Genomic DNA, 17074 nt, shown 5'->3' with positions numbered 1-17074 from the left:
GTCCATTTTATGTTTTAAAAAACATTTTTTTTGGTTTCAACTTCAAACTTTTAAGTAACAGTCTAACAAAGGCAATGATGATATTCTCTTGATTGTATTGAGTGGCTAGGTGGAAAACAAACAAAAAATTGACTTTTTAAGAGGCATTTATCTACTTAATTTAACATTGGCTATTACTGTTGTTTCAGCCAGCAAAAAGATGAGTTAGATTGAATATGGAAGTGGATTTGGTCTTTTTCTTGAGAAAATGTAACAATATGGGATAGTTTTATGTAGTAAAAGAGACAATCTTTTATTTGTGTTTATAACTATGATAATTATAACAATGTAAGAAAAAAAAAAGAGCAATCAAAAAACCCAACTTATTTTTCTTGGTGCACAAATTCCCACACATAGAAAGCAATCTGAATGATTTCTTACGTTAAAGTAATATTACTTTAAAGTATGATAATTTGTTCACATTGACATTTATAACATTATATGTGACTTGGAAGATTGTGTTGACCATCAAGCTTTCTATCTAGGAAATCTAAACTAAAATTTTTCTGTGACAGTTATGAATAGTTGAGAACTGTTTATTTTAGAACCTTCTTTCCTCTATTTTTATTAACTAAGAAAATGTGCTGGTGCTTATCTCAAAGAGGAAAGGAAGGGTGGAAATAATTCTAATTTTTTATTATTACTCTTTCCAATAACTTAGCAAGAATGAGTTGGTCACATTGTTCTAAATTACTGTATTTGAACAATAAAAATCAGAATATTGCTAAGTTTTATTCTAAAGACACATACTATTTAGTATTTATTTATATATTTAAACCTAATGTATTATAGGTAAACTTTGGCTTCAAAACAGTGCTGTACTAATCTCAAAAAATACAGAATTTACTGCTTAATTATAAGTTTACTTAAGAATAATCATAGACATAATTCAGATTCTAGTTCGTGCTTATCATTTTGGGGGCATTCATACGAAGAATCCCTTGGTGTCACTTGTTTACATGATTGCCATTGAATTGTGTTTTCCATTTCCTCTGATTTTGGAAACTCCATTGTTAAATGTCAAAAATCTGTATGTTGAACCACATTTACAAGTTAGTTCTATCACTTGACTTAACTTATTAAATTAGTAAATATTATTTTTCAATTGTGTTCAATGGAGAAAAAAATAAAAATATTTTATCTATTCATGTGTCCATATAGCATATTAGTAACCTGATAACCACCTACTGCAGTGGGTATGGAAAATGGAATAGGTCAAAGTATAAATAAGTGTAGTTGTTTTGTTAGCAAACATTGGGCTCCAACAACATGCTTTATGTTTTATTCTCTTGCCTTGATCAAATTTCATAGGCTTAGATGGAAGATGAGAAACTCAACAAGTATCCTCCTAAAAGGGGGAATTACATGTGAAATAGCATTTTTGCTATTTGAACAAAACTGATGCAGAAAGTTCTATACTACAGAGAATAAGTAGAAAGTGTAGGGCTCTCTGGCTGTTTTGCTGAGGAGGCAGTCATCAGCAAAATATATGTCCCAGGGAAAAAACTAGAAAATTTGATTGGTTGTCAGCCTAATATATCCACATGTCTCTATTGGATTTTTCAAAATATTAAAATATTGAATATGAAGAATATCAATTCTTAATAGGTTTTAATAGCTATGTTATCCTTTTTTTCCTAGAGACACTATGGTATCTGCTAACTCACCAAACATCCTTTAATTGCAGTTGAATCAAGATAAACTAAAGAAAAGTGATAGTGTTTTAAAATTATTGGCAAAATGTTATTTCCAGTTATTATATTGCTCATATATGCTCAAAACACACCTTTTAAAATTGAAATATGACTTTGCTAAACATTTATAGCTGGAAAATGGATTTCATATGAAGGCTTCAGTAAAACTATAAAACTTAGACCTGTGAGCCAAAGAATGACCAGCTAAATTTAAGGCTATTTTACTGCTCATCATTACTCTTATTTGTACCCAATAAGATCAGCTACTGTGGGTTTGTACTTTAATCAGAAACCTAGATAGCCCCTCATGAGCGAATATCCAAAATGTCATATAGCAAGTTCTCAGTGTCACATTGTTAAATATAAAAACCATAAGTAGTTCCCCATCCAGACTTCTAAATCACAGTTTAGTGGAGGCAGTAAAAGGAATTTGCCCAAAGATAAAATAAAAGCTCCTTCTCCACAAGTGAAACAGTGGCAGAGTCACATTAACAGGGAATGACTAAAACACTTGAGTAGATGAAATAAGTATGGAGAGAGAAGGACAAGTGAGCTCCTCAGGAGGGAGAGGAAAGGAAAATTGGAGATGGAGGTGGAGGGTAGAAGGCTGAGGAGGAAGGAGGAAGAACAGATGGCAGGAGAGAGGTAGAGGGCAGCTCACCTGGACTGTGGCTGGCGAGAGGGGGATGGAACTGCACAGTGCTGGTTTCTTCTGTTGCATAAACTCCAAGTTTTCAAAGATTAGTATTTTGCTCTCTGTCTTCTATTTTTCTTAGTTAGACCGATTCAAAGAACCACCTGCTTATGGACCTATGTGTGATATCCTGTGGTCAGACCCCCTGGAGGATTTTGGAAATGAGAAGACTCAGGAACATTTCACTCACAACACAGTCAGGGGGTGTTCGTACTTCTACAGGTGAGGACGGTGAGCTCGCCGGCTAGAATATCCTCGCTTCATAAACGCTGGGATTTGTTGGTCCATGTGTTTGATTTATTTATGATGTTCGTATAACTTCTTTAATAAACAAGTATGCATGAAAGGTTCATTTTGAAAGTCTGGCTCAGATGGGTTTTTAGGACTTGCAAAATGAAAATATAAATAAATGAAAAAGTGAATAAATAAATGTGAAATACATATATACACACATACATACACATATATTAATAGATACAATTTCTGTGAAGATTAGAAAAAGCAGAAAACAACATGTGATATGAAGGTGGAGAGACTGCTGAAGAAGATAGTAGGATTTAGTAGCAAATTTGTTCTATTTTAAGAGCTGTAGAAAAAAATCCAATGCCAATCTTGATTTTTCTTTCAATTATGTAATCATATTTAAAAATTTTTACCAGTTTTCATAACTTAAATCAGAAAAACAACTTTACACTGGTTAATTAAATTATATTCAAGCATTCTTATGTATTTTAAAGTTTATTAGGCTTCCTGGATAAATTAAAATGAGCAGCTACACAGTAGATGGGTACCATAGTAAGTTTATTTTTAGTATCTTGACAAGGTGAGTTGAAAATATTTTTACATTTATTTCTATTTATAATAGAAATGCTTACATTTGCAAATCTCTGGGGATTTTCCCATCCCATAACATTTCAGAGCACCTCAGAAAGGAATCTACAGCACAACTGGTTTCTGCATGTCCTCAGTCTTCCTGACATATCCCTTTGATTTTGTTCTTCCACATCTGCTTGTCCTCAGTTTCACCAGGGTCCCTCATCATTAGACGTACAGCTTATAATGAAAGTTGCCAGAGGGAAAGAGGGAAAGAGGTTTTGAAAAAGTTGAGAATTTTCAATTCTAGAATACATATTCTTTTTTCTTTTTTGAAACTTAAAAACCAAACTGATGTTCCCTGAAGTTAATGCTCAATTGCAGCCCCAGCAGCTAAGCTAATGGCAAGGCTGTAAGGATTCTGTAAAACACATCCAGCCACATATCCTCTGTCTCTAGAGTAAGCGAATATCATTCTTTTGTAGAACACTGATCAGATGTCTGTTCAGCAGTACAACATTTTGTTCCATATATTAAGTTTCCCTTATGGGGAAGAAAAGGTTCCTTTTACTCATTTGTTGATGTGATTGAGAAATTAAAGTTTGTGAACAGAAAATCTTGTACACTGTGAAGTATCATTCAAAGAATAGTTTTTCTTATAAATATTAACAGAGAGGTTTGTGTTAAGCTTATTTATCAGAAAGTTTACAATTTACTTCTATGTTTGGAAATTTGAGGACCAGGTCTAATGAGACTATTTTGGCTGAAATGAAGAAGCTTGGTATAAAATTTCTGAAAGGCCTAAGGTTTCTTTTCACTGATTAGTTAATTCAGGAGTAATCTTTTATTAAGGATATTTAAACTTTCAGTGAAAAGTTAAGTATTGTTAAAGTATATCAAAGCCAAGTGTTCAATTTTCCAGAGCTTGTGTTAAATCCCTTATTATACATAAATGTTTAAATTACTTGTTTGATACCACTGAGTTGTGCTTTGATAACATAATATCAAAAAAAATTTAAAATATTGATTTTGACGGAGTCATATTATATAAATTCATAGCATAGCATTCTGTAAGTTTTCTGAGTCAGCTATTCAAGTATATCATATTCCAAGCAAAGTCCCATACTGAATTTACATAAAGTTATGGTGTTTTTGTTTTGTGACCATAGACACAAATGTGTTTAGGTCAACAATAAAGTCCATCAACTTTAATAATAGAGGTATTAATTAGAGGATTAAGTATGTTTTCACACTTTTGTTCTCAACAAAATAATTATTTAACTCATCTTATTAGAGGCTCTTAATAGATAGTAATATGGATTGTGTGTGTGGCTGAATATCTCAATCCATAGCCGATAGACTGGCTAATGGAAAAGCAGTTTGGATTATGTTTTATTTAAGGAAGAGAAACTTGTCTCTCTCATTTTCCTATAGCTTTTTGATTCTTTTGTCTTTAGTGCCATCTTGAAAGTGTTAAGGCACCATCTGAGGTTGTAGTTCATAAAGTTGATCTAGATGGGCACAGATGAGCCACGAAATTGGTAGAGAAATGTAGTGGCAATTACCAGTTTGAGTTATTAGCGGTTGTTTTGATCCACAACTCCGAGTTTTACTTTACATGTTTATATATAGTTTGCATACTTAATTTGATATGCCATGCTATCTACTATCTAAAATGTTTTCTGGGCCATGATTTAAATAAAATGAAGCTATACAGAAAATGCTTCAGTAGGAATTTATTAATGCTGTTCATGATTTTTACTAGAAAAGCAGTGTGACAAACGAAAGAATCCATAAGAACTCTATTTTTGTGCCAGTGCTACCCTTATCTTTATAATCTTAGACCAGAGTTTGTATAGTAAGTGCTTATATTATTCGGGCACATAATTGAGATATTTGGAGCAGGCCAAGTGTTAGATTGTAGAGATTAGTAAAGATCATGACAAATTGGAGGTAAAGTTTTCATTTTCATGTAGACCAAAGAAAACTGTGAGCCAATTTGGGTGCTTATGTTGTCAGTTTGTATCTCTGCCTTGGATGAATCATGTACGCTTTCCTTGGGTTTACCTTGCTTCAAAATGACTGAGTTAAATTAGACATTCTAAGGTTCCTCTAAGTTTTGAGATTTGAAGGGCATATTGACAGTTATTTTTAAAGTGTCCTTGAAGCTGCAGATTGCAGCTCAGTCAAATCACTACTGGTCTCTTAATCACAAATCAGCAGGCTTTTTCTTTTCACGTGCTGCCCAACTTTTCTGCATCAGTTGATACTCTTATCAACCCTTTCCATCTTGAAATCCTCTGGTTTCTCCTTTTTTTACATGTCTTGATTCTCCTTTAATATATCAGGTAGATCCCTGCCTCTTCAGCTACCTCTTTCTTTGTCTTCCTCCTGCTTTTGGCATTTTTTTGTTGTTGTTGTTCGCACTTTCTCCTAGGACCTCACCCACTCTGCTAGCTTCCATGTGAACTATAAACTCTGGTCTGATTACTAAACCTATGTCTAGCACTTTGTCTTCTTATTTTCCCTGAGCTGGAATCTTCTATGTCTCATTGCCTGCTGAAACTTTTTATCTAGGTGTTCCATTGTTACCTTAATCTAAATTCACCTTGACTGAAGAGGCTTATTTATTATTTACTTCCCCACTTGCTTAATCCCAACTGGGGATTTCTCCCGGTGTTTCTGTATTTGTTAACAGTTCATTTTCCCAGTCATGCAGACTAGCAAGTATCCTTTCTCTTTCTTCCTAAATTGAAATCACCACCAATTAGTCATCATGTCTTATTGACCCATTCTTTATAATATCACCAGCATCTAAGCCATCCTGCCTTCTCTCTCTCCCACTCTGATTTCAAGACCTTCATTTTTAGTCTGTTGAAATCACACCTAAGAGAGGAATTGATAAAGAGCCACAAAAAAGATTACATTGTATAATGCTGAATATGCTAATTATCCTGATTTGATCATCACATCTTGCACAGTTATTGATATTCAACTCTGTACCCCATAGATATGTGCAATCAACTATGTTTCATTAAAAAAATAAAAAGAGAATCTGAACAGACCAAAAAAAAAAAAATATCACACCTTAGCTCCCTGCCCCAATTTCATAAGTATCCTCCCTCCCTCCCCTCTCCAACTCATACTTTTCCACTCATGGGTATCCTTTTCGAAAATTTACTCACTTGTTCAATTATTTAGCAAACATTAGCTAAGCACCTACTGTATATACCCTCCCCTAAGCTTTATAGATACTCAGAGTCCCTGCCTTCGAGGGAATGACAGTCTAGTAGCAAAGATCAATAAGCAGAAAACAGACAAGTAAAATGCAAAGTGAATACTGCTATGATGAATGTTCAGGCTATTACACAAACACGCACATGTGTGCACACATACACACACACTGAGTTAGGGGTCTTGACCCAAAAAGGGGATGGATTGTGTTTCAAGGAACTACTCGTAGTGGAGGTGTCATCAGACCTGAGTTTTAAAGGATGAGCAGAATGTATCTAATCAGAGTCATTGGGGGATGCTCCTGTAGTCAGGGAGAGTAGAGTTCATGAAAATATGAGGGGAGATAACACTTTGTGACTTTTGTAGATATGGCCACCCGAATCATCTACTCCCAGATGACATTTATTTGCTTCATTATCTACTAAAGCTGATCATTCATATAACTAAGCTATTCTACTCCTCTTTTTATATCCAGTAAAATGTGCCTATACATGCACCAAAAGACATGTAGAATATTGTTCATAGTAGTGGTAGTCATAATACCTAAGAAATGGAAACAACCCAAATACCCATTTAGTAGAATGAATAATAAATTCTGGTATATCTATACAACTAAATACAGCTATTGAGAATGAGCTAGCCAAAATTACACATGACATGAGTGGATGTCACAAATACAATGATAAGCAAAATAAGCTAAATAGTAAACAGTACATACTGTAAGGATTAATTGAAATAAGAGTTCAACATCAGAGAAAGTTAATCTATAATGTTAAAAGCCAGGGTGGTGGTTATCCTTAGTGAAGAGGTGGGCATAAAGGAGATATGAGGAGTTTCCGGGGTTCGTGTCATGTTCTATGTCTTGACTTGAATGCTAGTTATAAGGGTGTTCACTTTGTGAAAAGTCATCAAGTTGTAATCTTTTGATTTGTGCCGTTTTCTGCATAGATGTGTTACTTTAAGAAAAGGTTTGCTTTAAATGAAAATTGCTTGCTGCTTCCGAGGCAGCCAGCAGCCAGGTGCAAGAGAGGACTTTAGCTCTAGAGAAGTTCTGGCAGGAGGAGTTGGAGCCCTTCAGGACTTGATCCCTGGAGGGTAAAATCAAATTAGCTGGAGAACCCTGGGGCAAAGAAGAAACACAGCAAGTCCTAGGAAAAAACAGGCCTGACAGCAGCCAGGCAGCCCCAGGCATCCCAGGGCTAAGTACCCATTGCCAGGCCCCCTGAGAAGCAGAAGAGGAGTTGAACAGTTGGGTCAGAGTCCTCCCTACACCTGGGGCTGGAAAAGTGTAAGGACACCAAGGAGATGGAGGCCCCTCCCTGTACCTTGGTAAAGGACTGCAGTCTGCCAGCCTCTGCTTTGCTGCAGCACCAAGGAGGGAAAGGAACCCTTTGCATCTCTCACCTGCTTGCCTGCCCCTGTTGAGGCTACTTCAGCAATTGAGCCTGAGCTCCTATAAGCTGGTAACTGCTGCTAAGCATTTAGGTTATGAAGATGAAAAAAGTGTTCCTCTCTTAAGCATCCACTATTGCTGGAGAGCAGATGTGTGAAACTAATTTATACTAGAAGATGGTAAGTGACATATTAGATGCATATGATGTAGGAACACAGTGAATGTAGCAATTTTGTACACCTTGGGGTGAGGTAGGCTTGAAGGGAAGGACTTGTGGATGATAGTGTAACTAAGACTTGGCAGAAAACTAGGCCTTTCTAGGAGGAAGAAAATGCACAGGGAAAGTTATCTGTAAAGGTATAAAAACATAAAAACAAAAACATTTTGATAAAGCCTACTGGCTAAATCATGCTTAAAGAGTCTTAAATCTGGCATATTTAATTCAAGGTCTAAAATATAGTTTAATATTCTGTAAAAACAAAAATAAGAGAATAAATAGAAATATATATATAATAATGCTATTTGCTCTAGTGCCAAGCCAGTGTTTCTACCATTTCTAAGTTTTTGACTTTTCTACCTTCTTTACCTTTGCTCATGCTCAACCTGCTTCCTATCTATCCCTCTCCCTCTCTGGCTGGAATTCCAACCCCTTTTCTATCTACTAATTCACATACATCATTTCCTTTAAGATACAGTAGAGCATACATATTTTTCAAAAAGATTTCCCTGATTGTTCTCAGACCCAAATGCTTTCTTGCTTGTTTTATAATGTCTCTATAAAACCTGTACTATTTTATCTTTAATGTGTTTTATTCTTCAGTAGCTTTTCAAAAATAGTTTTTATAATGTTCTGTGTTCCTACCTAGATGAGAATTACCCTCGGGACAGAAACTATGTCTTGCTCTTTTAATAACCACCCCTCCCTGTGGCTAATACTGTCTTCTTACAAATGGAACAAGTCATCACTGGGTTTGTGATAAATTATTGGGGAATAAATGATTTTCCAACTCTCTCCATGGTGTTGGGGTGTTCAGAACTCTGCTTGTCCTGCCATTCTCTCTGTCTCTCTCTGTCTGTCTCTGTCAGTCTGTCTGTCTGTCTGTCTGTCTGTCTCTGTCTCTCTCTGTCTCGGTGTGTGTGTGTGTGTGTGTGTGTGTGTGCGCGCGCGCGTATTTATAGAATGCTTTTCAGCTTGAACATTTTATGGTTTATGATCATTTCCATTAAAGGGCATAAAAGTGTACATAGAGTTTTCCTCCTAATACTTTTAAAAGCTTTAATGTATCCTGGGCAGGTAGTTCACCAGTAATGGGAATCTAGGTGATACTCAAGTATTTTCTAAATTTACGTAGGGAAATATTAGTGATTCTTTGAAAGCTTGAGCATTCAATTATGTGTGTTTTTAAATTTCTAAAGTTTTTCTTCAAAATGAGTTCCCTCCAAGTGAATAATGCTAGTACTCTTCACTTAATGCTATTATCCTAGTAAATTGCTATTTGATTATTTAAATAACTTTTAGATTTCCATTAAAATCAGGTATATATTTCTGTGGGGAAAAACTTAGCTTAAACAAAGAAGGGTATCAAACTTAGCATGAAGAAAATATTTTAAAATATGACTTCATAAGACTGGTGGAAGCTGTTCCAAATGAAGTGGGGGAAAAAAGAGCAACCAAGCCATTTGCCCAAGGGCAAAAAAGTGGCAAAACTACACAAGCAACCTTTGTGTGACAGTGATAAGACAATGAACTGTCCTATAAAGAGGCATTGCAGAGGCACAAGAAATGTAAGTAAAGGGCTCCAAGTGATAGGGAAGGAACATTTATTGAGAACCTACATTGTGCCACCCCTTGCTGCATTTTATAGCCAGATATGTATCAAGTAAGTTTACTATTTTTAAAAGACCAACCAGCATCTCCGAAGTAATGGTTTCGTTTCCTGACACACACTGCTCTTTAAGAACAGAAGCCTTTGAAAGTACATGTTTTTCTCTCTCTCTTCCAAAACACACACGCGTGCGCGTGCGCGCGCACGCATACACAAATATGTGCAGATGCACAAAGACCATTTTCGGTTTCAGATCCCTTTTTGCCAAAGAACTAAAATCAGTATCTCTATAACTATATGCCATTTTGGTATTTTTTTTTTTTTCCCTGTTAATCAGGGAATTCTTACAAAATGTGTAGCACAGAAACTATGTTCATCGTCTTTTATAGTAAATTATTTTAGTGACATGTACTACTAAAGTAATTCCCTGACATGCTGTTTTTGTAATTGATTAATGATTCCTGCTGTGTATATAGTTTAGGTTCTAGTTAAGATTTACATTTGTTTATGAGTATTGGTTTGCTGTCCCTTGATTTGAATTGTCAAAATTTCTTTATGTTTATAACATACACTTATCTTGTTAAAAATTTTTAGAGCAGAGACATAGTGACTGTAAAGTATTTTGCAAGTTTAACTTTGAATTTCATTTATAATGAAGTTCTTGGAGTTTGAGAGTTTCTTAAAAGGCAAACATAATGATTGTATATTGAATATTTTTATAAAGTCAAGATGAATAAGTCTTAATATAAAGTTCTGTTGATTGTATTTAAAGTATAAATTTTAGAACCTTAATTTTTTTTTTTAGATTTTGAATGATATAATCAGATTTTGAATTAATATACCCGTAATATTAGATAAATTGATGTCCAGTATACTTACTCTCTTCTACCTCCTATCTATCTCTGTTGTGAACTCATGCCTGTACACAAAGATACAAATGGTGCCGTATTTGAGAAAATTGAGGTTTATATTTTAAATTCCATTCTCATGTAACATTTATGTGTCTATTCACTTTGTGTTTAAATGTAGACTTGTAGAAATTGATTTTATCTGAAAGTGGACACTTTTCTAGTGTCGTTATATAATCGCCTGTGGTTTTTTGGGTTTTTTTTTGTTTTTTTGTTTTTTTTAATTCACACACTTCCACCCCTTCCTGATTATGTAAAAATGTACAGCTGTAGGTGCTTTTTCTGCCACGAGAGAAAACCTGTCCTTAGAGCCAAGAGGCTTGTTTCATGAATGATGTATGTTCAATTATATTTGATCAAATCACATGTCTGGATGTTAGAGATAAATGTGCTACTCTTGATGATTTCATAACAGATGCTTCTCTTTCTTTTTGTCTCTGGCAGTTACCCGGCTGTATGTGAATTCTTACAGCACAATAACTTGTTATCTATACTCCGAGCCCATGAAGCCCAGGATGCAGGGTGAGCAGTTTTGAGGATTTATGAAAACCTTGCATAGCCCCTTTTTCAGAAATTCCTCATTTTGCTCAGGCTGTGCAGGTTCCCTTTTGCCAGGCTCATTTCCAGAAGGAATTAGATCTTAAATTTGTCTTCGGATGACACAGGTATTACAGAGTCCTGGGGAGTGAGTGGCTGCAGATGTGTTGTAAGGTCCCCTTTAAAGTTCTTCCATCTCCAGCTTGAAGGAGTCGACTTGCACCTTGTTTTATTCAGCACCGTAAGGGCACCTCTTATTTCTCTCAAATCCTGTATTTACCACTATCCCATTAGTGAGTAAATTACCAGCTACTTTTCAGTCTTGGTTGGCAATGTGAATGAGAATTACACATAAATATTTAACAGATATTGTACATTTTACTGTTGTTTTAAAGAATACCATTGCTGGTCCCTGCAAAGTTTTAAAGGAAAAAAACAAAAACAAAAAAACAAGGACATTTAACAAAGGGGAAAATCCCCTGTTTTAACTACCAAATGATTACTTAAAATTGATTTTGTGTTGTCTGATAAATTTTTAAAATATGTTTAAAAACTAGTTAGGAAACTTAAGAAATGTCAGGCACTCACTTTAATGGTGCATTAAATCTGCAGTAAGGAGACATTGGCATAATTAATTTTAGGATTTGAGGTCTGATACCCTTTTCAGTAGCCTCCACTGACAGACATTATTTGCCTTTAAGTGATTAAGCTCATCACTTCATATTATGTGTGTTTTGAAAAGTGGGAGCACTTCTTTTTATAACCTGTATGCTGAAATTGGCAATATAGATGCCTGCATTCTGAAAGAGGCACGTCTGTGATCCCCTGAATCAAGGCAGATAGTATGTTCCTTTCAAAATTAGCTTTTTTTAAGCAATCAATCAACAGGTTTGAACTGATCTGATATTATGTAGTCAGTGTGTTTAGCTGATATTTGAAGTAACTTGCTGATATACTCAGATCTTCAAATGAGTTTTCTCACTTTTCAAGGCTGTGGTGTTCTCACACTATTTTGGCTGACTGTTCCACTAGGCAGACTGCCCATTTGGGACAGATTTATCTTAATCATACTACATACTTGAAGTCATTGGCTTACTTGAAAATGTGTTGAGTGCATCAGTTAATATCAAGTATTAAGTATTAAATATCAATATTAAGTATTTTTTGCTTAAAAGGAGCGCTTGTTTGATTCATTGGGAAAATTGAGATTATGTCATCCAGTGTCTTTGTTTTTATTTCTTATCAAGTAGGCATATCCAGCCTCAGTTTATAAAGCCAAGGTACTAGGATTAAGAGTGTTTCTATCTTTTAAACTCATTATCTTCCCCAACAAAGCTCAGTCCCACAAACAGAACAAATACTTCTAGAACACTTCAAAATGTTGATAAGGGGTTGTTTTCTTCTCGGAAAAGTAGAATGTCTAAGTAGTTCCAAAAAGAGAGGAATCAAAATATTTTTAAAGTTATACATTTTAAATTGGCATTTATCTACCTAAAGGTACTATTCGAGCTACCTTTAGAAGCCCCCTGTGTTAGGCATGGTTAGTCTACCAGAAGTAACTGACAACACCAAAGAAATGATAAAATTTTGTGTTAAAGGGGTGTTTCTAAACTGATATTCCTAAAATCTGTTCCATAGAAGTCATGAGATAACATTTGCACCCTGATGAAAAAGAGCCAGAGTCTCCTGTACTTTTTGATTACCTGAGAACTAAAATGTTGTATTATAAATTATTTTTTTCTTAGTAGAAGAATAGTAACTGAATTGTTGGTTCATTTCCAAAGTTCTTGTGAATGTTCTGTTTCATTACTGATTGATTAAATATACCCTTCTGAGACAATAATCTTTGACCTGCAGATACCAACAGAGATTGGTAATAAATAAAATTCTAAAATAGAAACAGTCTCAATTTGTAGAATTCATAGATTTAAAGAGGCATTCTTTGAAAAGAAAATCACTTATTCTAGGCCAAATGCTTGTGTATATAATCTTTATAACATATTACTGGTTCATAGAATAATTGGCCTGATTGTTAGTGGTAAGTCTTTATATATTGCTTTGTTTATTTTGTTTTTTTTCTGTCAAAAGTATTGGCAACCTTCTGAAAAATGTGATAGGTTGAAGATATCTCTGTGCAATAATTAGCCTTTTTCCTCTCTGTTGAACATACGGAAATGAATTATGATTTTTCCACTGAATTCTACCTTCCCTAGATGTTTGCCAATTTAGAAAATACCTATTTGGGAATTGTACATATGATTGTATATTTTCATCGTCACCCCTGAATTAGATCGATGTCTGTGTATAATAGACTTCAGAGAGAAAATTTTATTTAGTGTTGTGTAATTGGATCCTTTTTGAATGATAGAATTTAACTCATTTAATTTTCTACTTCTAAATCTATAATTTAATATCATCTTTTTTCCATATCAGCCTTGTTTTAACTTGTGTTTGTTGTTTTTAGGTATCGCATGTACAGGAAAAGCCAAACGACAGGCTTCCCATCTCTAATTACAATTTTTTCAGCACCAAATTACTTAGATGTATACAATAACAAAGGTAAGTTTTTAAATCCCCCTGGTAGTCTTGTGCAATATGTGCAATAATTCTTAAGCCTCTTTATTTTGGCTTGGTCTTACGCATTTTTAACCATTCTTTTTCCCTTTACTTTTTCAGTTATTGTTTGATGCAAATTTTGTGATTATCCTCAGATATACAGATTCAGTTGGTCAGAACTAGGGCCCAGGCACTGTTATATTTTGAATGTTTTCCATTACATTCTAATGCATAGCAGGATTGACAGCTGCTGCTTTGGTAGATATAGACTTTAAAAGAAATAAAGATTGGAAGTAATCTGAAATCATGCTCCTTAAAAAGGATATGGATTTAAATAAGAATAGTGTGATTGTGTATGTAAAGGATCAAGAAAAATAAGAAAAAAGAAGCTACAGCTTGAAATTGAAATTCAGGTTGCATTTATTGAGCACCTACCATGAGTCAGCTCCTGTGCTAGGCAAGTACATGTTCATTTTTTTAAAAAAAATTTAAGCTTCAAGGCAAATATTATTAGCAATTTCCCTCCTTTTTAATAAGCAGAGTGAGTCCCTGTGGCTAATTGCCTTGCTCAAGATCCCTCAATTAGGAAGTAATGAACTGGGATCAAACCCACACTTCTGGTTCAGTATCCTGTGCTTTCTTTCTGTAACTCCATACGTGTGTGCCTGAAAGAAACAAAGAAACAAGAGGGCATTATTTACTAACTATAGGAAAAGAAGAAGAGCAAGGGGCATATTATTACCTTCTTTCATAAAGGTAATCACATTATTTAGAAATGATGTCAATGTTAATATGAAAAAAAAACTATCTCTGGTTGCCATTGGTCTGGATATTATATAGGAGGCATGTCTGAGTATAGTTTTCCGAGATTAAGAGAATGGAGACAAAAGGGGAAAAAGTACTCAAATAATAAATGTGAGATCAAATATAGCCCAGGAGGCAGAGAAAAAAAGGCAGCCTAGTTTCTGAGCCAGTCTGAAAACTCTTGGAATTAGGGGACATTCTTATGCATAAGTGCGGATTGATGCGTGTCTTCCCCTCCAGGCCTGGTGTTGCATCTTAGCAAGATTCTTGCTTCTCCTCAGAAACACCCATTCTGTCCTACAGATGTGACTTTCTGTCTCCTCTCCCCCATATATCAGAGAGTGACATCTGCTGGACAGAGTTTACTATAGCCACACAATTTTTTGCACTGCCATTTTGACCATGATGGGACCTCTTCTGTAGACAAGGTGCAGTTTCTATCCCAACCATGGGTGGTGGGAGGCAGGAGATGGTTCCTAGAAAAGAGGTGCTTCCCTTAGTAGTCTGTAGCAAGAAGAATGCAAAGGAAAATAAAACATGTTCTCTGCATGCCATATGTTTGTAAGCCAGTTGACAAAGTAAGACATTTGGGTGATTTAATAAGAATATAAAACACAATAGAGAGCCAAACTGTAAGTACATTTGACAAGGGGTAATTTTCTAGAATGGTCAGAAAAGACCTTGTTTAAGATAAAACATGATCTGGACATTGAAAAGTGGTTAATGTTTGATTAGAAAGAAGAAAATAATAAAGTCACAGCCAATGATTTTTTTCTAAGAAGCACATTCTGTATAAAAAAAATAAAAGCTAATCCCTTTGAGTGAGGGTTCTCAATCCTGCACCAGAGGGGATGCCTGAGGTACCTCCAAGGAATGTGAGAACTCAGTAGGTCATATTGCAAATCCCATCATGATCCTATAATTTACCAAAAATCTATCAGATATGAACACAGGTTTTTATTATTCTGTGGTATCTCAGATTTTTTCTATTAAATCTAAAGATGGCAATTGGTTTAGGGTCACAAAGAATCATTAATGTTTTGTAAAGATGAGTGTACTAATTATCCTGATTTGATCATCACGTAGTGTACACAAGTATTGATATTCAACTCCATGACCCCCAAATATGTATAATCAATTGTTTCAATAATTAATAAATGAATAAACCGAAAGAAGGGAATGCCTGAAAAAGTCATTTTCTTGCCAAAGACTAATTGCTTAGTACAATACTTACTAGTCTTCTAATAGTTAAGAAAAACCCAAAACAGTAAAAAATGAAGAAAATTGAGATCTTACTTCATAAAAATAGACTTTTTAGACTCTTTCCATTCATCATAATGCGAGGTAATGCAATTTTGCTTGACACCCATAGCTATTTCTCCCATAAGGTATGTGTTGTTTCATTTGTATGGTTTTGATTGAACAGGATAGGAACTTAAAAAAAAATAGACATCAGCAATCTTTGAGACTGTGTAGTTCTTTCACTGTGTCCTCTTGCCTTTGGGGTAGATCACAATCTCTCAGGAAAAGATAGAAGTGTTTCATTTTGGAACCTTTTCATAAAGGAAAAAGTTCTCCTGAGAGAAGATAAACTGATAGGGAGAAGAAAGATGTATTCTTCAGTTTGAGCATAATTTCAAAAGACTTTTGTGTAAAATTTCTGAAGCTCTTTAAGGCTATTATGCTAACAGTGTGTACGGTATGTGAGAATGGGAGTCAATTATTCATTGCTAAAGTGAGGATTACTGTATTTGAATAAAATCAGTGTTAACTAGAATTTTAAAAAGCAGTGCATTAAAATTGTGTTGCAAGTACCTTCAAAACACAATCAATGGAAAAACAGTGAAGAATCTGAATTAACCATTTGATTCTTAGAATCAGATGACCATAAAGGACTCTAGAATTATAACCTAATATTTACAGTTATGATTTGATTTTTAAAGCGCCCTTGGATTAAGGCAGCAGTAATACTCTCAGGCAAAATGAAAGAATGAGAAAAAGTAGGTTTATTCTGCCATCTTAAAGCCAATAATAGTTGTGATCAGATTCATATTTCAGTGTGCAGTAGTTGTGATTAGTAGTTCACACTTAACTGTAATTAATGAGCAACATTCAGTAAGTTATGAGGATTAAGTGTTCTATCCGAAAGTGTGGCCCACATTAATTCACTCAGTTCTTATCCTTTCCAGTCTGCACTAACACGGTGGTCTTCTCACCCGTCTCCCTGCTTCTTTTTCCTCACTCTGACAACTCCTGTGAGATGCCAGAGAGAAAGATGGAGACGTTGAATCACAGGTCTGCCATTAAACAACTAGCTCATTTAAATTTATTGGACATGCAGGGACATTCATATATGAGGGAAAAAATGTTCATTTGTGAATAATACATGAAATTGCTTTGAAACGAAATGCTATATGCAATATTATATTATCATTTAATATTTTATGTTGTCATTATTATGACACATGTTAGGGCAGGGCTTCACAGAAGCTGGCAGGAAAATACCCCTCTTCCTCAGCTACTTATTTATAATTTGCTATGTGACTCAATTTACCATTATGACCTATCCCTCTGCG

General features: G+C 34.8%; 1 protein-coding gene across 2 annotated transcripts in view; it reads left to right on the top strand.

The window, feature by feature from the left end:
• PPP3CA (protein phosphatase 3 catalytic subunit alpha) overlaps positions 1-17074 on the top strand; it is a 294575-nt gene that overhangs the window by 232418 nt on the left and 45083 nt on the right. For both annotated transcript variants that reach the window (XM_063107899.1, XM_063107898.1), the window contains exons 6-8: positions 2510-2649; positions 11046-11123; positions 13603-13697. In XM_063107899.1, coding sequence (XP_062963969.1) covers positions 2510-2649; positions 11046-11123; positions 13603-13697 — 313 coding nt within the window. The remainder of the gene's footprint in view (positions 1-2509; positions 2650-11045; positions 11124-13602; positions 13698-17074) is intronic.

This window comes from Cynocephalus volans, chromosome 9 (genome assembly GCF_027409185.1).
Source record: "Cynocephalus volans isolate mCynVol1 chromosome 9, mCynVol1.pri, whole genome shotgun sequence".
Taxonomy (NCBI): domain Eukaryota; kingdom Metazoa; phylum Chordata; class Mammalia; order Dermoptera; family Cynocephalidae; genus Cynocephalus; species Cynocephalus volans.
The sequence above is the reverse complement of the archived record's forward strand: the minus strand, read 5'-3'. Positions and strand labels throughout refer to the sequence as shown.